This window comes from Anser cygnoides, chromosome 2 (assembly GCF_040182565.1).
Source record: "Anser cygnoides isolate HZ-2024a breed goose chromosome 2, Taihu_goose_T2T_genome, whole genome shotgun sequence".
Lineage (NCBI taxonomy): Eukaryota > Metazoa > Chordata > Aves > Anseriformes > Anatidae > Anser > Anser cygnoides.
This window is the reverse complement of record NC_089874.1, coordinates 52,321,471-52,349,382: the sequence shown is the minus strand read 5'-3', so window position 1 is coordinate 52,349,382 and position 27,912 is coordinate 52,321,471. Positions and strand designations below refer to the sequence as shown.

At 40.6% G+C, this 27,912-nt stretch overlaps 1 protein-coding gene and 1 long non-coding RNA gene across 4 annotated transcripts in view; one reads left to right on the top strand and one right to left on the bottom strand.

The window, feature by feature from the left end:
- E2F3 (E2F transcription factor 3) overlaps positions 1 to 27,912 on the top strand; it is a 44,228-nt gene that overhangs the window by 13,488 nt on the left and 2,828 nt on the right. For 2 of the 3 annotated variants that reach the window (XM_066992068.1, XM_066992070.1), the window contains exons 2-6: positions 19,088 to 19,199; positions 21,188 to 21,407; positions 21,976 to 22,136; positions 24,763 to 24,875; positions 27,629 to 27,767. In XM_066992068.1, coding sequence (XP_066848169.1) covers positions 19,088 to 19,199; positions 21,188 to 21,407; positions 21,976 to 22,136; positions 24,763 to 24,875; positions 27,629 to 27,767 — 745 coding nt within the window. The remainder of the gene's footprint in view (positions 1 to 19,087; positions 19,200 to 21,187; positions 21,408 to 21,975; positions 22,137 to 24,762; positions 24,876 to 27,628; positions 27,768 to 27,912) is intronic. The other variant, XM_066992069.1, reaches the window with a different exon arrangement.
- On the bottom strand, positions 18,258 to 20,065 carry LOC106041731 (uncharacterized). The gene is made up of 3 exons (XR_001210648.3): positions 19,318 to 20,065; positions 19,074 to 19,169; positions 18,258 to 18,442 (listed from the first exon to the last, which is right to left on the bottom strand). It is a non-coding gene; the product is annotated as an uncharacterized lncRNA (long non-coding RNA).

The window sequence follows — 27,912 nt, the reverse complement described above, 5'->3', positions numbered from 1 at the left end:
AGCACTTTGTGTGGGGGAGATCTTTGTGCACGTGTCACTAGGTCTCTCTGTTAATGCATGTGCACACCATGCATGACTGGATTCTTTTTGATAGTAATATCAATCAGGGCCATGAGTAGTCACTTCCCTCTTCTTGTGCATAGACTAGAGAAACTTCAGCCTTCACTTAGTTTGCTCTTGCTGTCAGAGGCGGAGTTGAAACTGAATTTCTTAGATCTACGTTGACTACCATCACGTGGTTGTGGTATCCTGATCTGATTTTTTTCTCTTCAGAAAAATGGTCCAACAATCGGCGTGCTTCAATGTCCATTTTGTAATGAGCAGATCCCTTGGTGAAGATAAACTTAGGTGCTTCTCTTCTCATGAGGGACCTGCATATCATGCAGGTGCTTGGAGTTTGTGGAGTTTGCATCTTCTCAAGACTCACTTGCTGAGAGCCTCTGAGGGGACAAATTGGAGTCCTTCTAGTCCCTGCTGGGGATCCTGAAGTGCTAGTATTGCTGCTTCTGTTCAGTTAGCTGTTTGTAGCTCCCCTGGCAGGATGAATTCATGTCAGTCTTTTCACTAAGCATTTTCATTCAGACTAGTAATTTCAACAAAGTGATTGATATATAGATACTGATATTTATTGATTTATTGATTATATATATGTGGGTGTGTTTGTATAGTTATATATCAATATATATATTGAGATGCATATATCTCAATAAGTAGATATATATTTATACATTTTAAAGCTTGATTTTAAGATCCTTTTCCTTTAAGAAGTTACGTCAGCAAGGTTGTCCTGGTAAGAACCTTTCACAGTTGCAGTGTGAAATCTTTTTATTTATTTATTTTTTTAACCTTTAAGACCTAACGTGGTGGTTTGAACATGAATCAGTATGCATTTCCAGAGCTGTGATATGGCTGAACCACAGTGGAAATCTGGAACCTTAACGACACTGCTTATAGGAAGTTTGACTCCCTGCATTTAACCACAAATGTGGTCAATCTTAGGAGAGGCAATAAGAGAGAGGAAGAAAGGTGGTAGCATTTGATTAGCCTTGTTCTCCTTGTTTTCTGTAGTATATTTGACAGATGAAACTCTGTCTATGGGAACAGAGTAATATTATTGACAAATGTTTCCCGTTTCTTCATTGTTACACTTTGAATGTAAGGTAGAAATAGCAAGGCTTGTTTTCAGCATACTAAATTCAATAGTTGGGTGATATGATTAAACAGTTGTGCTGCTTGGTAAACTGTTCAGTGTTACTGAACAAAATAACATACAGGCAAGGATTAATTACCATGTCAAGATCCTTCAGGTGATCTAGTTTCATGCTGGGACTGAGACACAGTCATCCAGTTGTGACAGGGATCTGCAGTACATGAGTGGGTGACAAAGGTCTTCGTGTTGTTCCTCACCATCTCACCCCAGACCAAAATATTCGTTCCATTCAGTTCAGCAGCAGGGACATGGCTGTTTGTCTTGGAAACTAAGATATCCTTCTGCTTCCTATCTCCATGTTCTAGGAAGTGAAATATAATCCTCTCATAGATGGGGTAAGTTTAATTGCTTGCTGGGTAGGAAGGAAAAGATGAAATGAGGATGGGACCAGTGCCACTGGAAATTGCTTCATGACGGAAAGGGCTTCCTGGATCTGGGGGTGTTGGTCAATGCTCACCTGAACACGAGCCAGGAGTGTGCCCAGGTGGCCAAGAAGGCCAGCGGCATCCTGGCTTGTATCAGGAGTAGTGTAGCCAGCAGGACCAGGGAGGTGATCGTCACCAGGTATTCTGCTCTGGTGAGGCCGCACCTCGAGTGCTGTGTTCAGCTTTGGGCCCCTCACTACAAGAAGGACATTGAGGACCTGGAGCGTGTCCAGAGACGGGCTAGGAAGCTGATGAAGGGCTTGGAACAGGAGTCCTGTGAGGAGCGGCTGAGGGAACTGGAGAACCTTTAGTCTGGAGAAGAGGAGGCTCAGGGGAGACCTTATTGCTCTCTCCAACTACCTGAAAGGAAGCTGTGGGGAGCCGGGGGTCAGCCTTTTCTCACAGGTAGCTAGTGATAGGACTAGTGGGAATGGCCTCAAGTTGTGCCAGGGGAGATTTAGGTTAGAAATTAGGAGACATTTCTTCTCAGAAAGAGCAGTCAGGCATTGGAACGGGTTGCCCAGGGAGGTGGTGGAGTCACCGTCCCTGGGAGTGTTCAAGGAAAGGTTGGACATGGCGCTTAGGGACACAGTTTAGTGGGTGACATTGGCAGTAGGGTGATGGTTGGACCAGATGATCTTGAAGGCCTCTTCCAACCATTATGATTCTATGAAGAGACAATCCAGGGATGCGGTTTCACACCGTAAGGTGAAGCACACAGCCACCACCAAAGGGGTCGTCCTGCCCTCCCTCTCTGTTGGGGGGTTCCCACCTCCTTCCTGCCATATTGCTGGGCTCATTCTGCCCCAAATGCAGCCAGACTGGGGACCTGCTCCAGCTGAAAGCTAACACAGGATGAGCCCTTGGTTTTCAGCCCACCAAGCTCCCCAGGTGGGCTGGCTGGGGAGCTGGTGCCCAGCTGCACCCTCAGTTGCGAGTGCTGGGACGTGTCTGAGCCCGGCGCTCCCGTGGTGCCACGTGCGATGCCTTGCTTGCTGCAGCAGACCAAGAGCTTCGCCTTGTGTGTGACCCTAGCACCTCCTAGAAGCATGTGGAGTTGTGTGTAATGACAACCCAACAGCTGATTCTCCAAAAAAATAGGCACAAAGTTATTTGTGCCCTTACTGCTTAGGTTCCTGAGCACGTGCAGCTGCCGGTGCCTTGCCAGCAATGCCCAAGGACTGAAGCTGTCTCACACATATTCACCGTCTCCACTTTTCAGCTTTTACAGGTTTGGGAGCAGTTTAGGAGATTGTGAGCACATGGAGAAAATGTTGCTCACAATCTTCTCAATTCACAGAGGAAATCCATAGCTGCTTAAAGTGAGAATCTGTTTCTTTAGCTGTGTGTTTGTACTGCATCTTGTACACTCAGCTTCCAGTCCTTGACTGAGGCTCCGAGGCTACATTTAATTTAATTAGTCTGATGGCTGGCATTGAAATTGGTGAAGATGTAAATGTAATCGGTGCCTAGAAGTTATGTATGTAGGGGGAAATTATAATACTGGAGACCTTTTCTGACATCATTGCTCTCAGGAAGTACCTTCTGTTGAAGGACTGGCTGTGCTGCTTTGACAGGTACAGTCACCTCAAGCAGGGCTTTAAGAGACTGATTTTTAACAGAGGAAAGAAAAGGCATTGTGGTCTTGCACGACAGGTTACAGAATCCCTGGAGATATCAATTAGGATGGCTTTTACTGCCCATAGCCCCAGCGGCAGCTGAGGGGCTTATCTCACATGGATTATAAACATGGGAATGCTCCAAGAGCTTCTGGTCAGATTAGTTTTAACAAATGCCAGTCATATGGAAAGTTCATCAAGAAAGGTTGAGTTTCGTGGCTGCCCTCATGGCAAAGTCTCTCCTCTTCCCTCAAGTGGAGAGATGGAGCTGGCCTGCACAGAACGGAGAGCACCCACGACCTGGTTTATTGCAAGCCACTGCAGAGTTCAGCCCCTATAACCAAAATGCGCTGCAGAATTTCACCTTCAGCTTAGCAGTAAGAGGAGGTCTGTCTTTGTGGCTGTAAGGAAATCTCCACCTTCCAAGTCAACTAGTGTAGTGTTAACAAACAAACTAACCAACTCTAGAGACAGCCGGAAACAACAGGGCTGCAAAATAGGAGTTATCCCTTTAATCTGTAGCCTAATTTCAAACATAACTATTTTGTTATTGATTACCTCAGCAAAAACATTCAGATATGTTTATCTCACAATCCTTCTGCACGTTGCCCACAGCCAAGAGCCTCAGCTCTCTCCAGAGCAGCTGCCAAATTTTCCATCTTTCTCCCGATACTTTCTTTAGCGCCATTGTGTATTTAAACATTTGCAGGATAGTAAGATTGCTACATAGCTTTCACATTTTATTTATTTTGGAATTCGTTTTTTTACACAAGGAACACTGTAACTCTGCCATATTTACTTTTTATATTCGATTCAATAAAATATATTTACCTCAAGTGGACACAAAGTTTCCAGTTTGCTGTGGAAAGCATAGGGCTGTGCTGCAGAACTTGTTCCAAGTCAGCACGGAGTGTGTGAGGGCCTGCCAGTGCAAAGTGTAGGAGGGAAGTCATGAGTAAGAAGACTCTTACTGCTATTGTCAACAGGCGCTCGTTGAACGGGTAGAAGTTACGGATGTCAGGGCAAGACAGTAGCGGCTTTTTTTTTTTTTGCTGTTTATTGTTTTATGCTTCCCAGACAGACTGATGGCTGGCAACGCAGGATTCTTCCAAGACTGTCTTGAAAGTTCTTTTGTTTAACCTTAAATAGGAATTTGCAACCTCAGATAGTGAAATGTCAAGTTTTCTCGAGTAATCTTAGTTTTATAGTTCAATATCGTTTGGAATTATGTTTGGGATAATAATTAGTGTAGAAAATGAGGTGTGTTTGTTTGCTTGTTTGTTTTGAGAATCTACCAAACTCCAGGCTTTTTAATAACCTAGGAAGCCTGCAGAAGCCTATGGGGGCTTCCAATGGCTGTCCAGAGTTGTCTTACCCCCTCCTGCTGCTGCTAAGAGAATAAGGCTGTCCATCTCCCTCTGCACATACTGTTGAGAAAAGCCATCATATACAGGCTATTTTTGATCCTATTCCTTTCTATAATTATACGTAACTTTTATAAATCTGTCTGGTTGGAAAGAGCCTGTATACTTTGGGAGGGCTCATTTGATCTAAATTTAAGGATGTCTCATGTCCAGTTGTGAAACTTGCTATTTTAGTTTGTCCTACCTACAGCTTTTACTAAAACAAGAGGAGAAAGATGAAATGAAGAAGAGAGACTGAAAAGTGTACGTGTGAGAAGGGAATGATGACTCATAAATGAAACTGCATTTGAAAATGAAAAGGATCAAGGTGTACTGATCATAAGAAAGAAAGTTTTTTTTTTCTTGTGAAGAAGGCACAATTAAATCATGTGGTCATTTATCTTCTGAATACATTAAGGTACATTTGTGGAAGAACCTATAAGCCTGAATTGAATAGATAATTTTGAAGAAGGAAATCTATTTAAAGAAAGGAATTTTAGTGCAGTCTTTAATAGGTGATATTTATGTGCTAGATTCCACTGGAAGACTTCTGCAGGCTTCTGGAAAATCCCATTTAGCCGTCCATTGCCTATGGATGGTTCTAATAACTGCACGATTATACAGCAAAGCGGGTAGTAGAAAGGGAAGGAGGAGGAAGGCAACAGTGCAAGAAGCCAAATGGGCTTTCTCTGAACTTTAGGTTGCAATGAATAGAAATTAAAACTTATGAATAGATACCAGAGTTTCTGCTTTCTTCCTAAGCATTGTCTCTTTTACCTCTCTGCTCATGTTCTGCTCTTTGAGATTTGTTCTGGCATCCCTAACTCATCCCTAAAACCCGGGGATACCCAACAGTCTTGAAATAAGCCTTTCTGTAGGGTTTAAGTAGCATGCAATTAGAAGACTGGAGTTCTTCTGTACACAGAACTGCAAAAAGTGCTTGTTCAGTTTCTTAAAATGTTTACCAGAAATATTCAACAGCCAGTTCTTTCCAGCTCACCCTTCTTATTTTCCTAATATTCTTCATCACCAACCAAAAGTTAAAAGATAATGAAGACATAGATATCTGATGAGATTGATAGGAAGGATGTTTGATTTTTATAAATCATTTTGATTTTAAAAATATAGCACTGTCAGTATGGTATTGGCTTAAAAACTGGCTACAAGTCAGATGAGGAAAAGGGTCCTTTTGGTTGATTCCAGTGAGTATTTGCACTAATCTCAGCGCTATGGTAGGCTTTCATCTCTGTCCCAAAAGTAAACGAAAAACTGTTACTGATAGTAATTGCTTGTAGAATAGTAAATGATAATGGGACTCTTACAACTTGCTCTGTAGGCTCATTCAAACACACTGTGTCTTTAATACAGCCAAAGGCAAAGTTGTATGCCAGAGAACAGGGAATGCAAGCTATGCTTTATGAAAGAGGGCCTGTATCCTGGAAAGCAGCACTTCTGAAGAGTCAGGAGTTGACAAGCAACTGCACAAGCTTCCAGTGCAATGCTGAGGGACGGTGGCTCTGAGGCTTGCATCCTGGGATGCACAAGAAAAGGAACACGAAAGGGGGTATTTTGGCCTCTGTGAACAGTGGAGCTGGTACTAGAATAACATACACAATTCAGTGCTACCATTCATAAAGGAAAATGTTGAAAATAGAAGATGATGTTAAATATTAAATAGTGCAGCAAAAATTATTTGAGTTCTGAAAGAAATGCCTTACTGTGCAACTTGAGCAGTACTTTGCTTATTAAATATTAAGTGATAACTTGACTGATATACAGGATATGGAATTGTGAGGAGTGGTTGATACAGGTGGTGATTGTGCTGCCTTTCAGAAGGACCTTGACAGGCCGAGAAAGGGGCTGACAGGAACCTGAGAAGTTCGGCAAAGGGATGTGCAAAGTCCAGCCCCTGGGGAGGAATAACCCCATGCACCAGGACCTGCTGAAAAAAAGCTTTGCAGAAAAAGCCCTGGAGGATGGTGGATACCAGGTTCACCAAGAGCCAGAGATAAGCCCTCACAACAAAGAAAACCAACAACCTCCCAGGCTAAACTAGACATTGTATCACCAGCAGATTGAGGGAGAGGACCCTTCCCTTCTCCTTGGCCCTGGTGAGACACACCTGGCATGCTGGGTCCAGTTCTGGGCTTATCAGTAAAAGAGAGACATGGACATACTGGGGTGAGTCCAACGAAGGACTGCAAAAGCGATTAGGGCTCTGAAGCATCTGACACACAAGGAGAGCTGGGACTGTTCATCTCCATCCTTGGAGATACTCAAAACCCAACTGGACACAGCCCAGAGCAACCTGCTGTAGTTGCCCCTGCTTTGAGCAGTGGAGGTAAACTAGGTGGGCTCCACAGGTCCCTTCCTGCCTCAGCTATTCTGTCAGATGGCTCTAGTGTATAAAGCACTTTTTTTTTTTTTTTTATATAGGAATTGTCGAATTTGAGCATGTTGAAAACTTACTACTGGAAACTAAAACAGTGCAAAACTGAAGTGGAAATTAAACTTTTTTTTAAATGAGTGGTAAATAATCATGAGTTGATACCATCAAGCTGTGACAGAATGAATGTCTTGCTAAGAGTTGCACTCTATAATTTCAGTGCTAAATAGACTCGAGGTCAGCAAATCCATCTGTCCACTCTTTGGTGAAAGCAACTGTGTGCATGGTCCTTCCTGACAGGTGCTTCTTTGTTTAGCTTTCTCCTAGCGCAAATTCTGACATTGCCTGGTAATATCTTCCTGTCTCTTCCTGTCCTTGGTTAGAAGGTAGTTTAATGTTACTAACTGCATAGCAACTAGGGGAAATCTAGTGGTCTGTGGTATGTAGGAAGTCATGTTAGAAAGCCAGATTATTTTCTTTGATCAAAGGCTGTGTTAGAGAGAAAATGCCTTTTTTTTTTTCCATTTTAAAAGTTCAGACTTAAAGGGAGTATTTTTTTCTGGAGAAGTCATCTCAAGGTGTTTACATTAGGAAATACATAGTAAAGAAGACAAAATGGAGTGGATAGATCATGTCTGGTTCAATTTTTTATATGTCCTTGCTTGACTTGACTCTATGACCTGATATGTTCTCCTTCACCAGAACCAAAAGGGATTATTTTATGAAATACACTTCATAATATTCAAAAGAACAGCAATGTTCACTTCTTTCCCACAATAAATTTATTCCCTGTGTTAGCACATCTGTTTTGAATGTCGTCTTACAAATTAGGTTATCACATCAGCTTTTAGATTGCCCTGTCCATGGCATGAGAGAATTTGTCCAGATGCGAAAAAGAAAATTGTTTAGTCTACCAACACTTGTTCTCTTTTCTCATGAACTGTTGTTTGTCGTCTTGTCTTTTTTTTTTTTCTCTCTGTCACTGGGAATAAGTAAATCTTATCATTTGAACCACATAATTTATCTTCATTTTGCCAGCACTCTTAAGTTGTTCTGTTCCTTGCTGTGGCTGATAGGTATAAAATACCACTGAGGTAGGATGTGGATTAGCTGTTCTTTGTAACATTACACAGAATTTAAAACATGAAGAATTCTGCTATCTTTGTGCCATGTAAGCTGTCTACTGCCAAACTGACTGGTGTAATAAGAATATATAGAACAGCTGCCTACTTTGACGTGGTGTTGGGGAAGATCATCAGTTCTTAGAGTTTAGCCACCCAGGCTGTGTGGAAATCAATTAAGTGTGTAGGCAAAGAAATATACTGTGAAGAAATCTTCTGATGGCATTATTTGCTTCTGATCTAAGATGTCAGCCACAACTGGTGTCTGCAGGTTCTGCTATCTGTGATTCTCACCTTTTCTCTTTGTATGCTGTTGACCATTTCTGTGACTTTCTGCCTATATGGACCCTTCTTTGTGATTGCTTCTAGGCATGGTTTCTTTTTGGATATGTAAACTGTGTTTCATGGCACTTGTTATTTATTTTTGTTACTCTGATGTTTGGTATGTGGAGGAGCTTATTGTGTTAACTTCTTCAAGGTTACTTAAGGTTGTTTTTTTTGATGTGATACTAGTCACTTCATTTTCAAAACTGTATTTAATAAAATCTTTGAGAACGGCTTATCAATCTCTCCACGCAAACTCTGCATTATAGTTACTTGTAGGTGCAAATATAACTTCTCACTGTTTGTTGGGACAATGTTGGGACTTGAAGTGAGCTGAAAAAATACCCCCACAGTTTACATAATTTGCACAGCTATGCTGTATTACAGCCCATGCTTAGGACTCTGTCACTTCTCAACGTCTGACTATACAGTGCAAATAATTGCATCTCATCTAGGTCTGGTTGTATCCTGAAAGTTATGTCAACTTTCCCAATGTCCTTTGGAATCTATATAATACTTTTATCACCCTAAATTGTTTCAAAGTACATTTATTACTTTTGAGAAATCCAGCTGTATGGTTTTACACTTGTATAGAACTAGGTTAAGGAAGTACTTCAAAATAAAAGATTTTACTGCGTTAGATCTGACCTCACATAACTAATTATATTAACTGAACAAGTAGTTAAATGTAAGACCTGTCATCCCTTAGGCAGTGAGTTAAAAATATAGAGTCAAGGTTGGTGTCGATTTAAAAAAAAATAAAATTTTTTAGAAAGGCTTCTCCTTTGGGGACATGAATTCCCAATACTAAACTTGATATGCATCTGAGTATTTAAAACTTACTGCCTTCTAGTTTGCAGGCTTCTGCTATAGTTTCTGAAGCATTTGCATATGGCTCCTATCGGGTGTTCTTTCAGAAACGAATGACAAAATTAGTTGGGTCCCTGTGAGTCACCTGTCAGTAAGTAAAGCAGTGCTGTCCTTTGGTGCTGGTAGAGCTCAGGGTGTATGGTATGGAGTGCAGGAGGGTTTGGGGTGTTGGAGTGGGGAACTCTTGAGCCGCAGACCTGTGTGGGCAAGGGAACTTGCACTTTGAAAACTTCATTGGTACAATTCCACAGACGCAGTCCTTTCCTTTATGCATCTTGTATCCAAGGAAAACAAAGCTTGAGATGCTGTGGCTTAGGCTGGCAATTTAGCAAGCAAACTTTGTGATGCAAGCCCAATCTTGCATCATTACAGTGCATCTAACACAGAGTTAGCACTGCTGTGGCTACGCGAATGCTCCTTCCGCTTTCCTGTGGAGTGTAGTGAGCCTCTTTACTTTGGAAATGTTAAATCTCATTAATTCTGTCATCCTAGAGACTTTTATGACTGTATTCTACATTCTGTTCTGTAAGTAAGGGCTAAGTCTTCTCCTGATTACTATGTTAATATATATGCCCAGTATTTCAGAACTACATTAGTTTTTACTTATATACCTGATACCTTATAGCATTTCCTGGAATTTCCTCCAAGGAAGTTCATCCTACCCTATTATCTAACTCCCTCATTGTCCTTTCTCACCACTCCCAGGGCTTGTTTGTTCAGGAGACAATTTGATAGACAACTGATAGTGTTTGAAAAGTTTTCTTTTCGAAGTAGCTGTGCTAATTTCTGCAAGTAGAGTGGAAGCCACTTGATAGAACTAATCCAATCACAGTCTTACTTTGAAGTTAATGACTTTTAACAGGGGAAAAAATACTTTAAAATGTCCTTAAATACAAAAGATATCATTATCTCTATAGAATATATTTTGATGCCAATTGCTTTGCAGTTATTTTTCTTTGGGCCAGCTTTAGAGTGATACTGAAGATGTATTTCCCTTGTTCCACTTCAGTTCTGGTCTCACCAGTCAATGTTTAATGTAATGTGAAGGGCCAAAATACTGCAAGCAGCTCTTCAGCCAGCTGGAGAGCTGGTGCCCCATCCACACACTATGTGAATCTGAACTAACAGTTTCTTTCTTGGTTTACTTTTATCTTGCTGGCTAACGTGGAAACCATAAGAGTATGTCAGTGTAATTGTTGCAGAGATACGTAATCAAAAGAAATTACACCGGCAAGTCTCTTGCTGCTGCTCTGTCGTCAGTCATGTCCGGCCCCCCGCCTGCTTGCTGTCAGTTTTAAAGTTTAGTGGCAGGCCTGTTTTATGACAGACTTGTTTTTCTTCAAAGGATGTCTGTGGTGAGAAATTACTGACATGATCTGCAACTGAAAACCCCTCAGCTCTGGTCTGGAAGCAGCAGTCTTGCTGAAGGTGTGTTTCTGGGAACAGGGCCCACAAGCGGCCGGCAGCTTTGACACCAGTTTGTAGGGCCGGGTTGAGGCCTGGAGGCAGCAGTCTTGCTGAAGGTGTGCTTCTGGGAAGGAAGACCCACAAGCGGCTGGCAGCTTTGGCACCAGTTTGTAGGGCCGGGTTGATGTTAAAGCCTGCTGGAGGCCAAGGGCTGGCCTTGCCACCACAGCCTAGCCATGGGAGCAGCGGTGGGTGTCCGGCTGCACCCACCCCTCCAAAGCCTGCAGTCAGGATTCCCCCACAAGACGCAGGTTGGTCTGTCTCTGCATCTGCGTATAAGTCATGTCTGTCTGTCAGTACATTTTCTGGAAGTTTTGTCTCTAGAGCTTCCACATTAACCAAGCAAGTGCAGCTTAGTCTCCAGCAGCTGTTGGGATGAAGGAGTAGCTTTTACATCGGGCCGTTTTCAGGATTACTCAGAGACTTGTGAGCTCCTCACCTTGGGCAGTTAAGCAGTTGAGATGAAAACTGGGTGCAGTTTCCTGAAAACAACTTTTCATATTTCAACATGAGTTCGTAACTGAAGTCTTCAAGCTCAGTGCAGTGCAAAGCCATTGCTTCCAGTCACAAGTAATTGTTTCATATTTGGCGGAAAAAATTGTAATAGAAAGATTTCAGATGATTCATTTCCTATGCAGCATAGGTGTAATTCTGTTGGTCTGAGGCATGAAACATGGTTTACACTTTGGTTTATTTCTTGCTTAATCATTGTGTTGTCCTTCCCAATTTCATGCAAAGAAAATACAAAGTGCTGCACCACTGTGGGGGAAGGTGATGAACCTTTTAGCAGTGGCTAACATACTGAGCGCAAGCCTGACGCTGCGTAGGCTGATCCCATGGCACTGAAGCAGACTGATGAGCAAGCAGAAAATGGAACAACTTCAGATGGATTGTTCACTTAACTCTGTTTTATTAACAGTAGTGAATGCGAGATACCTTGACCTTATGGTAGGCCAGCTACCTACAAGGCATCAGGGTGAGAATCAAAGCTCAGTAGTAGCCCAAGATTATAATCTTCCTTCAGGAAAAATGATCAGCTGTAGGTGTGGGGGAAAAATGCTACTTTTCATTGCTATGTTTCACTACTTTCTTGGTTTGGTTAAAGTCATTTTGTTTCATTTACAAGTGGTTGAAAATGTTCTTCTGTTCAGACAAGACTGAGAGGTGAGCAATGTGAGCTACCACACCAGGGTGAGGTGCAGGGTGTCACTGCACACTGCAGCTACTGCAGGAACGAGCTGTCTGCGCTGCAACTGTTGAGCATAGCTGAGAGCTAATGTATTCGTTTTAGTGGGTGTTAAAATGGCATTGTATGATGTTCTGCAGTAATAACTGGGAGGCAGTCATGATACTTGCATACTTTTTCTCTGGCAGCAACCTCTGCATAATTCAACCTGAGAACTGAAAGCCATTGCTAGGTTCCCCTGGCTTGTATCCTACTTTCAAACAAGGATCTGCAGCTGAAACTTAGCCACCCACATTTGAATTTTTTGAGCTAAATATAAGTCTTATGGTTTGGTATTTAAGTGCTTACAGTTCGTGGCTTCCTTGATAGCCCTGATACTTCTCTGGGAATCATGAAAATTGAAAATCGATGGAAATAGGATGGCTTATTAAGGCCTTTGGAAGAAGCTTCACTACTGTGTAACACTATCAGCCTTCAGCTCTCAGGGTCAAATGCATAGTGAGGATGGGCTGCACATGAATGTAGTTTGATAATTACGTGAGGTGCCTCTTACTGAATTGCAAACCTAATTAAGACATACATAGGAGACTTTCTTTCTCCTAATACTCATCTATATTAAAAGCAAACATTTATTCAACTTCACAGTCTTTTTTATTTTTGGTTTTTAATGCAGACGAATATTAGGAGAAAGTCCCCGTAGTATTTATCTCAGTCAAAACTATAGAAAGTGATACCTAATAAGATGATAGTTTAGGAAACATAAATTGGTGTTGTGGAAGGGATTTTTTTCTTTTTTTACTCCAGTTGCTATTTTCTGAGAAGAAAATTTGGGGCTTTTGTGTTAGAATAGGTCAATTAGGGCAATTTTTAAAACTACTTTCACTTGATTTAAGATTTTTTTTAATGTTACTTTAAATACCAGCTGCTTGTCACTCAACTAGTAATACAGATAAATAAGTAGTAATATTACAGACTACTGTTCTTCCTTATGTTGGTTTTATAATGTATTCAGTTTTAAAGGCACTGTTTTTATGTATCTTTCTATACGCTTTTACCTCAGCTCAGTGAATGGGCTATGTATAAAATGTAATTTTGAGGTAATGTTTTCATTAAAGTGCCATCCTTGGTCTTGCTCTTCTGTGTAGGGTAGTATGGGAATGCATACTTTTGACAAAGAAGGAATATTTTGGGAGGGATTTGAGAGGACTTTCAGAATGTCCTTTTTAAGAGCATAGTTTAAGGGTTGTGGGTTTTCTTGGTTGTTTGCTTTTTACATTCAGTTAGTTTAATTCCAATCTATTCATTTTTCTTCCTAGTTCTTTTCTTAAATGCCCTTTTATGGTTTTATACTATCAAAATTAACTCTGGAAACTAAGGGTAGCATGGTACAAATTACTGGTAACTGTGTGTAGACTATTGGGGTAAATATTTCTTCATGGATAACTGAAATCCCTCTCCTTTCCAGGAGCTTGGATTGCAAACTTAGCTGATCGTTGCTCAACAAAAATAGGTCCAAACCAAGGAGTTGTCACTAGGAGCCCGAAGGCAGCACTCTGATAGTCCTCTTGCATCTTTTTGCTGACCTCACTTGTGAGCTGCTCTGTAGAGCTCAGCCCCTTCCCTGCTGAGAGCTCTTCTGCTTCCCTCTTTGCCCCTTTTCTCATTTTTTCAGTCTCTCCTGGTATTAAAGCATACTGTTTGCTATGCCCTTAGCTTGGTACAGCCTCTGGCAGGCACTCAGGGCTCTCTGCATACCACAGTAGGTTCATTTGAACATGTTCAAAAAGCACACCCTGCATCTCTTCGTTCAGTGGAGGAGAAATTTTCTTAGCTTATGAATATTTCTGTGCATTTACCCTGAGGTGTCTTTTTTCTTTGCTTCTTCTCTTATATTCCTTCCTCCTCAAGCTCCTGCTCAATTTACTCTCTCATGTAAGATGCTTGCTTTCTTCTTTGCAGCTCCTAACCTCTGGAACAACTTTCTTGAATTCATGCCTCAGAACCTCTGCTTTTAAAATGTGTTTTAAGTGATTGCTTAATTCTGAAATTGTGAAAGAATGCCTACGGAAAGTGCATGAGGATTGTTAAAGTGGCTGTGCTAAGGCTTTCTCACTGCAGCCAAAATTTATCTGTGCTCTCTGGATAGGCTTGGATCCCCTCCCCGGTAATATCAGCATTGTGGTAACATCCAGAAAAGCTGCCATTTTATCTGCCCCTAGCAATTGTAATATCTGCTAGAAATGACATGAGGCTTAGTCGTCTGCCCTAACTTAACCTGCTCAATTTAGTCCTCGCTCTGAGACACCAGCAGAGACCCAGCTGAGCACTCAGACACATTTCTCTGACTTGCTTCCAAGCTCACCAGCAGCAATCGCTTACTGCACGCAGCTTACTCCTCACCACGCTGGGTCATCCCTAATCTTCCTCTTTACCCTACCCAGACAACCCCAAACTGGCATTGCTTTGCAGCTCCTAATCCTGGTTTCTTGGAATAGGTTATTTTATCTTCTGCCCCCATCTCAGCGGACTTTGTCCCAGTTTAATTTTGCTCTCGTTCTGAGTTCAACTTTTGTCCTTTCGTATTGAAATGAGACTGCTGCTTCTTTAATATATCCTGATGGCCTGCTAGCATATTAAAGAAGGGGAATTAGATGCATCCTGTCCTGGGTGGGACCTCCAGGGAGATGTCCTCATCTGGACCAAGAGCTGTGGCACTTGTAGTCTGAAATGAAACTTGACCATTCGTGTTTATTTTGAAAGTGTACTGACTGCACTTTTCCAAGTGTTTGTAAATTTGGGATTTTCAGGGAATAGAAAGGCATACATTTGACTGAGATCATCCCATGAAATTTCATGCACCCACTCAAAAGCATAATGGGTGTAGGAATATTTCAGACAAAGGGTTTCCAGAGGGTAATGCAACTAACGTAATTTTCCTTAGGTCTGTCTCCTGTAGACTGTGCAACTCTTCGGTGTCCAGTAATAAAGCTGAGGGAGACATCTAGCAGGAAAAATTTCAACTTGCATAGTTTGGCAAAGTTACGCTTCATGGTTTTATCACTGGAAAGAATAAGATGACATTTACTGCTTCTCCCCACAAACCCTCTCAAAGAAAATGAGGCTTTGGTTTCACACAGCTCAGCCTCCAAAAGCCAATGCTAGCTGTTACCCACCACTGCGCTTCCCTCTCTGCTGTCTTTACAAAACCCCGTGCTGGCTGTTACCTAACGCTTAGCGCTTTGCTCTCTGTTCTGCTCTTACAAGGTAACTAGCACTCTGACTTCTTAAAATTGGTGCCAGTTTCTTTCCCCAAGAACTGAAGGAGATTGCTGTGCGACGTGAAAGCGAAGCCACTGAAATGCCAAGAGGGACAAGAGGTGCCCATTGCTCCTGCTCAGCCGCGCTCTGTGCTGGCTCGGCCCTGCAACAAGTCACCCGCCAGGGCCAAGCAAAAACTCTTTGCCCTGTTTTGGAGGAGCGTTACTGTTCTGCTGGTTGTGACCCCTTGAGCCAGCTCCCCGTGGAGGCCGAGGAGGGCCCTGCAGTTGGGTACTGCTGGCACCAGGGGACTGCAGGGGTGGAGGGAGGGTGCAGACGAAGAGGTGGTCTGCAGGCAGTGGCCCTTTACAGCCAGCGAGCTCTGAGTCAGAGTAGCCCATGAAGGGGATGGGGTATGGATTGCACCTGATCGCACCTTTTCTCCACCCCTTTTTTCAATTTACGCTACATTACGTTTTCTCTTTTTCTGGTCTTTGTAAGCATACCTGCCTCCAGCCTGTTCCTATGAGTTAATCTCTCAGACTGTCTCAGTATTGTGAAGTGAATTGCATCAGGGACTGCCTACTTGAAAATACTCAGCTTATCTGAATAGTTTCTATTTTCCTATAAGGACAAGCATTCCTTTGAAGACCTTTCAATTTTGTCCCACAGGTTAATTGTGGTAGTTATCTGGTTTTTTTGTTTGTTTGTTTGTTTTAAGGATTGAAGCTAAGAGGGCATGACAGGTAGACTTGAGGTGCCACCTGTTTCTAGTGGTCTGCACTGAACAGTAGATCCATAGTTGTATCCATAGCAGCAGCTGCTTGTAGTATTGGAAGAAGAAATGGAGTCAAAGCAGTTGACGCAAACTTTCTGTATCCCCACCAAGGGGTTAGGTAGGTGTTTGGTTCAGAGGAATAGCATGCTTTCTTGTTACTTTTATATCTCTTGCTGGATGTTTCAATTTGTGGCTTTACCTGGCTCATTGCCCTCTGTACTTTATGATCCTTTTACAGTCCTCCTGAGTAATGTGACTTCCATTTATTGCATTCAAGTTTCCTGTCACTGAAAAGTTCTTGGTGTCTATGCTTCCTATCTTTCTCTGTCATCAGGATGCTTTGTGCTGGTGTTCCTTGGCTTGGTACTTCTGATCAGGTCCCACATACTATGTCAGAAGATTTTGCATGCTATAATTTATAAAACAACACGAACACAAATAATGCAAATTTGTACAAATAATGCAAGTAATGAATATAGTGCTCTAGCAGAAATAAGTTATGCTAGTTGAGATTTTTAAAAGGGTTATTGATTCTTCTGCTTGCTGAATGTAGATCTTGATTCCTCAGATAGATTTCTCAGGGGGGAGATCTGGTATCAGAAAGCACTATGAATAATTTTTGAGATGGGAGAGAAAAAATGTGAGTCACCCGGAAACTCTAGGGCAACAAAAAGGCACTAGAAAATCTTTGGTCTGTAAGTTGGGGAAAAAGAAAGCGAGAGACTGTACCACTTCAGTCCTGGATCTTATCAAGTTTGTAAAACAGGAAGGGGAAGAAAGTACTTGCTGAGTGACGAGCAACATCTGGCCAGAAATTAAACATTCCAAAATGTTTCCTAAAATTGCTTCTTGGTAACTTCACTATGCTATTTTAAATTCTTCTAAAATGTTTTGCTCTGTGTATCTCTATATAGTGAGACCATCAGGATCATGTTGTTTGCAACACCCCCAAACATACACAGATGGTTGCGCACAGCAGCAAAAGCCCAAAGGATGCTGTTTATGTTCTCTGACTACTAAACCTGATTATTTGAAGTTCACAGAAGAAAGTTGTGCTTAACCACAAAAGTAGGGGCAAAATACTGCTAATGTGTTGCAAAACAAGTTCAGACAGAAAGTTTTGATGTGTAGTCCAAACCTGAGTTTTAATTCTGATGGGTAGAGTTGCTGCAAATCTCTGAATTTTTAGTCTTTAGCATTTCCCCTCCTTCTCACACCTGGTTTTGAGATTCTCTTTTATCTTTAATTGTATCCCTTTAGCCTGGTATTCCCACGCCCTGAATTGTTCCATTTTCACCCCTCCTTCCTTTTCTCTGAGTTCTCCGACTGGAAAAACACTTATTTAAAAAAAAAAAAGTGTGAAAAGTATTTTTCCCTGTGGAATAGCTGTAATCTCAATTTTATCCAATTACGTCATCTAATATATTAGCTGGATGCGTTTGTTAGCAGTTGACCTTTTTAAAATCTATGTCCTTGGATTACAGAGCTGATGCCTTATGGAGATGAACTTTCTATTTCGTGCCTTTAGAAGCTGGCCACTGATGGGCCACCCGAGGGCAGGATCGTGTTGCCTGTGCTGGCTAGAAGGGTGTAGGTAGCTCAGCTTAGCCCTGTCATTGATGATTTGGTCCCTCACCCCTTTGCACAAAACAGAGAAGAGTGGCTTGAGCGCTCTGTACATGCTGTTATCCTGTGGGTTTATAAGAGTTTCATCTGCTTTAACTCGCCTTTTAATAAGTTTGAGGTTTGCAAATGGAGTCCAGCAAAAAGATGCCAGCGATCCAAAACCAAATGCATGTAAAGTATTTAGAGCCTTCTGTAGGTCACAGGCCCAAAGGAAAACACGGAAACTAACTGTCCAGTACAGAAATATCTGGCTACAAATCCACAACAAAATGTATTATTTTTGTTTCACTGAGGAATATGATGCAACTATGGGACAAGTCTAAAAAGTAAGCAAATAAAATACTCTGAATTATTCAACCTAATCGAATAAACAACATTCTTTAGAAACAGTTATTTGTTTAAACTTCATTAGACGTAGAACTTCTTTTTCTTCTTTTCTTCTATATCTTCCCAGGTAATGTTCTTTCTGTTGTTAGGATAACAAACATCCGCAGATTAAATTTCAGTAACTTGAGGCGTATGGCAGAATACTGAATTGTTTCCAAAGATAGTAGATTGGATTTCTGTCTAGGAACAAAATTCATATTGGTAGTGGTTTTCATTGCAGTTTAACTCTGTGTTACATAGTTTAGCAGTTTCTTTTTGTTGTTGTTGTTTAATTCAAAGTGTTGTATACAGCTTTCCTTTGAGCTGTATGGAACATTCAGCTGATCTTCAGGCATCGTCTTTCTGATACTGCTCATGCTCCACCTGGCTTTTCTGTAGGTAGCTTTAATGCAAACATGCTAGTTAATGTGAAATAAATGTAGCAGTTGTGCTTTTGACAAAGACAAAAATTGCTGACATGCACAGGAGAACAGTTGTCCAATGCTGCTCTTGACATGATGTGTAGAATTCAATAGATGGAAGGTTGATAATATTGGGACTTACTGGAACTGGTCCACTCAAAGCCATCCTTTCAAATGGCGAAAGAACTTAGCTTGCAACACTACTACCTGTGCTCAGACTTATATGGATACGAATTTTTCAGTAGAAGCATGCATGCATATATATGTGTGCCTGAGAGATTGTCTTTGGTTTTCATACTGAAACATTTTCATGTGAAGGTAGAAATGTCTCATTTGTACTTAAGAAAGTTTGCACTGGACTATCACATAGCTTTTAAAATTTAAAAATCTGCTGAATTTTCCAAACAAATCCATCAGTCTGGTCTAGCCTTTGTCAGTGAAATGTTTAGTCCACTTTAGGATTGCAGTAAATAGTCAGATTCCCTCATGACAAATGAGGGCCAAGAACCTGTGTGGAGATAGTACCTTGCTCTGAAAAGGTCACTGCTGTCTGCCTTTCCCATTGCCCCAGTATGCTGTTAGGTAACATGAAATACACTGCTTAACACTTACTGTTTCTTCAACAGGCAAAACGAAGGCTGGAGCTAGGAGAAAGTGGCCACCAGTACCTCGCTGAAGGACTAAAGACTCCAAAGGGGAAAGGAAGAGCTGCAACAAGAAGTCCAGATAGTCCAAAAAGTAAGGGAACTACGCTACGTGGCACGGAGTTTTCAATTTTCCTAGCTTGAGATCAAAGCAAACCAGTACAATGTGCTGCATCATCCAGCTAAAAGAGTGTGTGTGTTGCTGTCCTCACCTGGATGCACGTGCAGCAAGCTCAACCGCGCAGCCAGGCAACATGCTGCGTGGTTGGTGGAGAGCTGCAGAGAGGCTGCAGAGGCTCCTGGCTGCTGGATCTGTCCTGCTGCGGGCTGGGCAGCCTGCAGCTCCTCTGGTCCAGGAACCATCTTCAGCCAAGGGCATGTGGCTGGGTACTCTTAGGAGAGGTAGATGCTGAGGAATCAGAGTATTATGATGGGATCAAATGCACAGTTATGACGCAAGGCTAATCAGGGAAGTCTCTTCTTCTACTAAAGTTACAGCAGGCGATTGGCAGGGCTCATTTCCCCAGGCAGGGATTTGCGAAGAACGGTAGCTGTGCTTCAACAATGTTAAATGTTCGGTGCTGTCTGTGGCCTCTGATCTGTCTTCTCTCCTTGCAATACAGCCAGATTATTGCTGCCACTGTTTAGTGTCTGTTTTAAATTGAAGTGCATTCTCACAGAAGCTCAATATACCATTTAGAGCATAGGATACTGCTGCAGTGTTGATAAGGCCGTATAGAGGACTTTGTTGCTGCATGAGCAGGAACGCATGCCATTTGAGATGGGAGGTCAAGTAGCCTCTTGCCATTCTTATGCTGATCCTCTTATTCTTCCCTAACCCCCATATTTAAAAACCAACCAACCAAAAACAACAACAACAAAACCCACACCCTGCTCTAAATACACGATGCCACTTAACTGAGATGACTTCCTCCATTTCCCAGTACAAACAAGCCCTGAATCCACCAAAGAAGCAGTACAGGTGGCTTTCTTTGCAAGCAGGCAATGAATTGGTTTTCACTGAAAAGCTATCATATTCTTAAAAATATTTCATGGCAGTCTAAAATTTTACTTTCTGGTGGTATTTCAGTTTAGACTGACTTTCTCAATTAAGTGTGGGACCTGAACCTTGAAAATATGGAAATGACCACCAGATCAGCCTAAGACCCATCCTGTGCAGTATTTCACTTAACCTAAAGCAAATGAAAGGTTTGAGAAGTACAATAAAGGTTTTACTAACAGTGATGATCATACCACAGGGAAACTTTCAACCCAGCAGGCTTCTAATAATGTCTGGCTTATTTCCCTTGACACAAAGGCCTTGAACATTCAGAATTAGAAATTATTCTGATCCATATATTTAAACTCTTAAAAACTCATCTATTAAACATGTTGATGCTACATTTGTGTGTGAAAGCAGTGAATTATAAGATTGAAGCCGTTTGCTGACTTCTCATTTAAAAGAAATGGCTGCTCTTGCCCTGTTTGAGCATTGTTTGGTTATGGAGAAATTATGATTATAAATTGCATCTCATGTCAATCTCATCTAATTCACTTGAGCTTTTTGTAAATCACTGAGTCTGGCACTGATGGAATCTGTCATTTTGTTCACCCACTGAAGTACACCTAAGTCCTGCTCAATTGCATGTGAAACACTTATCTTACAAGAGGGGAAGATCAAACCCTGATGAAAGCTGGCTATCAGCCTGATGAAGGAGAGTCATAGGGGGATTTTTGGTATTGCTGCCAGGATAAATAGATACTAAAAATACTATTAAGAATTCACATAGTGAAAGCCAAAGTAGAATATTGCTATATGTAACGTCCAGACTAATGGAAATATTTGCATTTAAAAAAATACACGTATTTGCTCATGTACCTGTGATTTTTGGAAAAGTACATCTTGAAATACAAATAAATACCCAGTGGTAAGTTGTGTCAGTGCAGAAGTTTGAGAGATTTCTTTAGTAAATATGAAAGAAATGTCTGTAATATGTATCCTTTCATTTCTGGATACTGCTTTTGGAACCAATATGAGAAAATTGATTTGTCTTTTTTTTTTTTTCTTCTTCTCTCTCCAAGCTCCAAAATCTCCTTCAGAAAAGACTCGGTATGATACATCACTTGGACTTCTTACAAAGAAGTTCATTCAGTTGCTGAGCCAATCTCCTGATGGGGTCCTAGATTTGAACAGAGCGGCAGAGGTCCTCAAGGTGCAAAAAAGGAGGATTTACGATATCACCAATGTACTGGAAGGCATCCATCTCATTAAGAAAAAATCCAAAAACAACATTCAGTGGATGTGAGTATTCATTATCCTTTTCCATTCCTCCTGGCTGATTTCACTCTTACAGGGTAGCAATATTATTCTTCTCCCACTTTCCATTCTAACATTTTGTTCCAAGCAATCGTCCAAAGTGCCTTCTATCAGGACAAAGCTTTCTTTTTCAGTTAATTAAGACATATTTTCAGTATATAAATAGTGTTTCTCAAGGAAATTAGTCCCACATTTTGTCTGAATACTGGATTAACTAATTTGCTTCTGCAGGTGGAGGAAGTTTTTGTGTGCGCATCTTTACCTACTGTCTTCCTCAGTCTTTTTCAGGGTGTAGTTAAAGTAGAGGAGAGTTAGACGCGAGATTTTGTAAATGCTTAGTAATATTCTACTTTTCAATCTTGAAATGTGTTGTCATGATAAAACGATTTTTTTTCTGGAATGTGTAGTTTATGTTGACACACCATGGACGGGTTTAGGAGGAAAGGCCTAGGAAACTGATGTGCAGTGTAAAACCCTGCCTTTTTGCTTTCCTGTAGCATAGCGTCCAGCTGTACAAATGTTCAAAAGGTGTCTTTGCTCTTTGGGTTCATAGGGGCTGCAGTCTGTCAGAGGATGGTGGCATGATGGCACAGCGTCAAGGCCTCACAAAGGAGGTGACTGAACTGACTCAGGAAGAGAAGAAACTGGATGAGCTAATCCAAAGCTGCACCCTGGACCTCAAGTTGCTAACAGAGGACTCAGAGAATCAGAGATATCCTTTTTGCCAAAGCCTCAAAGATGGTCAGTCTCCTTGCTGTTCCTGTAATACCAGGAAAATTCTTCCAAGGAATGTGATACACAGCAGCAGACACTTCCAGAGATTGGCCAACTGGTTTTGATGTATTTTTATCTGAAAGTTACCTAAACCACTTGCACCTGGAATGCACAAAAAATAAAAAAGTGGTACATGAATTAGCCCATAACAACAGTGTTCACATAGAGTAGAACCAAGAATTTAGCTGATTAATGAGTGATGACATCCAAAGCCCTGTGCTATTTAGACTATTTTGAGCCTATAGCAAACCCCATTTCGTGCAGAAGGCACGGAGACAAAGACTTTGCAAGGTAACAGGTGTGTGTGTGTGTACTCATTATACAATACTTTTTTTTATATTAAACTTTGTACATAAATTACAGGTACAGAGAGGAAGATAAAGTTGGGAGTCAGTTTAGTTTGAAGCTTGCAACAAATTTTCAAACTTCCCTGGTTAGAGAATCTATAATAAAATATGGATAAATATTTAAATAGTTTTATGAGCTCCTCAGAAAGTCTATTTTAGTCTAACTTAGTGTAGCATAGCAATGCTCAATTGCATAAAGTTCATGTGACTTTTGGTATTTTGGCTGCTAAAACCTCTCGTAATTAACTAGTTCTCATTTTCAGTAGGTTTCCCACCTGTTAGCAACAGGGGAGAGCATTTTTTAAATACTGATGTGAAAACTTTTATTACTTTAAATAGTCAGTAGTTCTTGAAAAGCATCTAATGAACCTATTTTCTGTTTTGAAGAATAGAAAATAACTATGGGAGTGTCAGTAAAAAGTAACGTGAATAATGTAAATACTGTCTTTTGACTGCTTACATCTCAAAATGCACATGAAAGCGAGATCACTGAGTGGCATAGAAAGTAAGGTTAGCACTGTCCTCAAATAAGAGTTTGGTCCATGAAGAGACTGAAGGGAGACAAAGCTGAGTATTATGATTCCCTATTTGTATTACCACCTATTGGTGTGGTAGAGATCCCTGCCCTGTGGTTGCTGGCTCCCTAGGGGATGGGTGAGGAGGGATCACTGTTCGCAGTATGCTACATGGTCAGGCACATGTAGAGGTGTTGGCCTCATGCTCTTGGATTTAGGAGAGCATAGTCCCAAAATCCTTTTGTGACTCCAAGTTTACTGATAATACTAGAGATCATTAAGGAAGTAAAGCTGAAGTGTTAAACCTGGGGATCAATCTGATTGTATCCCAGCACTGTCTTTAGCTTATCTCACTGAAGTCTCGCATTGGGTGGCTCACTGAATGCTCAAGGAGCTGAGAAGCCTCTTCCTTTGCTTAATCTCTGAAGGCAACATTTCAGCTTTTGAAGATTTTTCTTCTTCCTCATGATTATGTTGTGCCCAGCCTTTTTACTTTCTAGTCTCTCTTTAAAAACAGTCAAAAAATAACTGATTGCAAACTTAAATGTTTTGGTATGTGACCAACATTATCTTGGGGAGCTTTTGGCTATGGCATCAAAGGTTGTTTTATTTGAAAAACAGGCAATCCTTTCCTTTGTTCATATCGCGTCAGACACTGTTGCTCTAATTTGTACTTCGGATTTGCAAACCTTGCTGTACCTTCCTGAAGGAGTGGTATAAGTCATGGTAAAAGCCATTTGCATGAAAGCTGACCTGCCATTTTGCCTCCTGACCTGATACTTTGCATTTGGTCCAAGTTAGATGTGAGAGGTATGGGTTGTTGATCTTGGGCAGGTTGTGTTGGTGTACTGCGCAGTAACAGTACACGTTCAACAAAATATTCCACATTTATGCCCCAGAAAATGTAATGATAAATGAGATCCTGTTTCTACAGGGCAAACATTATGTTAGATAACTCTCAGATGACAAAAATAAAGAGCTGGAAGCGCTTGCATATGATGCCGGCTGTTTGCCGTTCCAAGCACTCAGTTACACAGGTCAGTAACTGAGGCACCATTGTGCAGTAGCACACCAAAACACTCATACTGAATTGAGCAAGTCCATGCTGAACAGCCAAACATTCATGTTCATTCCATGCTTATGCAGAACTCGAAATCGACTTTCTACACTGTGAAGTTGTTTAAAGTAGCTGTTTAAACAGTTCTTTAAAATAGTTGGGCTACCTAGATAAATGTTTACCTAAGGGGAAAAAAGAAAACAAACCCAAAAACCCTCAAGTGAAAATTGATATTGATGACTTCAAAAATATATTGTACATGTGCATCTATAACATGCATCTGTTAATTCCTTTACACTTTTCTGTGATTTCCAGTTCATTCTGTTTTGATTGCTTGTAAAAATTTTTCTTCATGCAGTCTATGAGTAATTGCAGATTGTTGAGCTTTACTTGTACATATATGAAGGAAAAGAGAGAGCACTCAGAACAGACAACTCCTTTTGTCTCTCAATACTCGGTCCAGCTGTTAGATCAAAGGGAAGTTCTCACTTTGATTACAATTGCAGCCAGTGTAAAGAATAGGAAACTTTGGGCTAAGAGTAATGTAGCTGTGAGAAAGTGGAAAAATAATTTGCAGAATTTTGCCTTTTCTAGTGGTCTAAATATATTGTAACCTGGGTTGGAAAATTCCTTAACAGTGATTACATTAGCTTATGTAACATACCAAGATATTCGAAAAATTAGTGGCCTTAAAGACCAAACTGTTATAGTTGTGAAAGCTCCTCCAGAAACAAGACTTGAAGTGCCTGACCCAGTGGAGGTAAGGAGAACCTGACTTATCCTGCCAGGTTATCATTTTCCTATGCATGGAGCAAGCGTGCTGTGAGTTTTACTGTGGAAACTGATGCCCAGGCTGGATTATATTGGCATACAGTACCACATTCATCTGTCTTAAAAGCTTTAGATAGATATTTATTTTTTTTAAAAAGGAAGGAGAATCTTAAAAAATCATTTTACACAAGGCAACCATTATTTGTTCCTTTTCTCTCAATTCCAGCTTTCCATTCAGGGTAATCTGTGCTATATACGGATTATTCTCTTTTCTTATACTTTATATAAAAAAGAGCTCTTCCTTGACAGTTGAAAATTCCCTGTTCATAAGCCTCTAAAATCTTTCTCTTAAGAGATTCAGCTCTTATTTTTCTAGCTTTATGTAGTTTTAGTCAAAAAGTTCATGGATAACTCAAAGACTTAAACATCTGGATGACTCATATTACTGATATCCTAATTAGAAGAGACATGTTGTTATGTAGGATTCTCTTTTTTGAAGTATTAAAGTTATTGTAGAAACTTATTTTACTCCTAGAATCTGTTCTAACCCTTCCTTCTTCTGTCATCATCTCTGCTTCATTGAAACTGATTTTAACACATCTGCATTAAACTTCTTACATTTTGCTAGCACACTTTTTGTTTGCTATTGTGAAATGTGTAGGGATGGGGATTTCTTTTTCTTCTTTATTACAATCACGTCTGTTTCTGAAGCTGCCTGGGTGCATTTTGTCCTTCTTCTGTTGCTCCTTGTTGCTCAAACCACAGTCTCTCACTGCCAGCTCTTGTCTGTGAGATGCCTGGCTCAAGTTCCTTTGTCCTCATTTGGTTTCTTTTCCTTATTTCAGGTAGATGGCTAGGGTAAATTAGTCACTTTTCACTTCCTTTACCTGATTTCACAATTATGGAGAAAATGGTTCAGGTGATTTTTCTTTGAATATACCCTCAGGGAGTAGTTTTATATCATTTCTCTCCTAGTTTATGAACTACATGGTTCATCTGTGCCTGGAATTTTAGCTCTTGATGTCAAAAGTGTGCTGTTTTACAATTCCTGGTTAAAATGGAGACCTAAGTATGCTGGACAAAAGTAAATGCTTTGCATGAGCCAGAGCTTTAGAGAGGCATATAGTGTACCTTATTTTCTTCACTCAAAGTGCAATCAGAGATAAAGCTAAAACTCAACATCCTCCATGCTGTGTTCATGCCTCTACCTTATTTTTTTTGTCTTTAATGTCTAGCTGGTTCCCCTGAGCCCAGAGCTACCTGCAGTCACAGACTGCAGATATTCATGCTGTGTGACTTCTCTTACCAAGATTCTTCACTTGCATAGGTCTGTTATGGTTTCCATCCTTTTCTGTTTTTCCCCCACTTTCATCCTAGGTGTAGGTTTGGGAAGAAAAAATCATTTTGCTGCAGTGAGGAAGGAATATTTTTTTATCAGTATCCATGTATATACACACACACACACCATTATCATTGCTTTCTTCCCTGATTCTTTCCCCTAGGCATTACACTTTTTGATTTTTAATTCAGTGAAATCAGACAGGTAGAGAGAGAGAGATGCATGCCATCGTTAAAACTAGTGCCTAGACCTCCCTTATCCTATATACCCAACTCACTCGTGATTGTTCAGCTTCAGGCAGTAAGAAGTCATTTCTTTCTCTCATTTGCAGTTATATTTCAGTACTGTCTCCAACTCCTGCTCTCCCCATCTTCTTTTTTCTAATTACCTATAGCATTGCTCTAAGTACTCCTTGCTGTTTTCCATGTTCTGGGGGTACTCCTGTTCTTTTGTTCTCTATATCTGTAAATGCTGTCTGCAATGCTGTATAACTGCCAAAGCACAAATAGTGTGAGGAACTTTTTGTGAAAGAGCACAATAATATGTGTTTGGAAGAAGTCTGCCAGGAGGTATATAATGTCTGTATTCATGCTTTTTAACTCTATTAATGTAGTACAGCTGTAGTAGGTTTATATTTAACCAGAACCATTTATGATTTTCCATCAGAACACTATGAAAAACTTCAGAGATTTTTTTTATCTGTCTGTAGTATGCCATCTCATTTTATTGCATCAGTGTGAAAGCTAAGAAAACTTAACTTTTTGAAATGGATTAAGAGTTCCTGGTATTCAGGAATACTTTTCAAATTAGAGTTACTTCCTTGAGGGGGCAGAAGGACCTCAGGCTTATTTATAAAATAAGCTTTGATGATGAAAATGGCTGTTGTTGTTGTTGTTATTTGGAAAAACTTCCCTGATAAACAGGTGAACTTAAAGCACTTTGAATTCAATGTGAATCAGTGCTGAAAGTTTTTTGGGGGAGTGGGAAGGTTCTGGCACATTTACACAAATACATTCGATGTTATTGTTAATGAATAACAATAAAACCTAAGTCTTGGATACCGTTGTTCTGTTCCATCAGAATAGTCCAGGTTCTTATGATTGTTAGAAAATGTCAGGAGTTCAATCCTTTACCTCTCTCTGGTTGTGAGGAAATACATAAAATGGTGGGCTTCTGAGATTTGTGGGCTGCAAACAGGAGGAAAAGCTTTTACATTCTCTTCCAGTTTACAAGATGCATTAGCCAAGTCATCTTCAGAAGATGTATGGGGGTTTTCAAAATTTTTTTTGGTCAGTAAAAAAAAAAATGTTTAAATATTCACACCCCATTTAGAACTTACTGTGAATTGTCAATGTTTTGTCAAGTTCATTATTATAACACCTTACTGACATTTGTTTTGTTAGCAGAGTGCATTGATACATTTATCTAGTACTCAAGGACCTATTGAAGTTTATCTGTGCCCAGAGGAAAATGATGCCCTCAGTCCAATGAAAACCTATAGTCAGGACCACAACGGAAATATTTCAAAAACTATTTCCAAAGGTAAAATGATTTATTTCTAATACTAAAAGCCTTCCTCTGTGCTTTTGTACAAGATTTCAAATTGAACTTTAGATATCCGGCTCTTATTTTTTGGCTTTATTTTTCTAAGAAGTAAAAAGGTAAGGTAAGCATTTTCCACTATGTC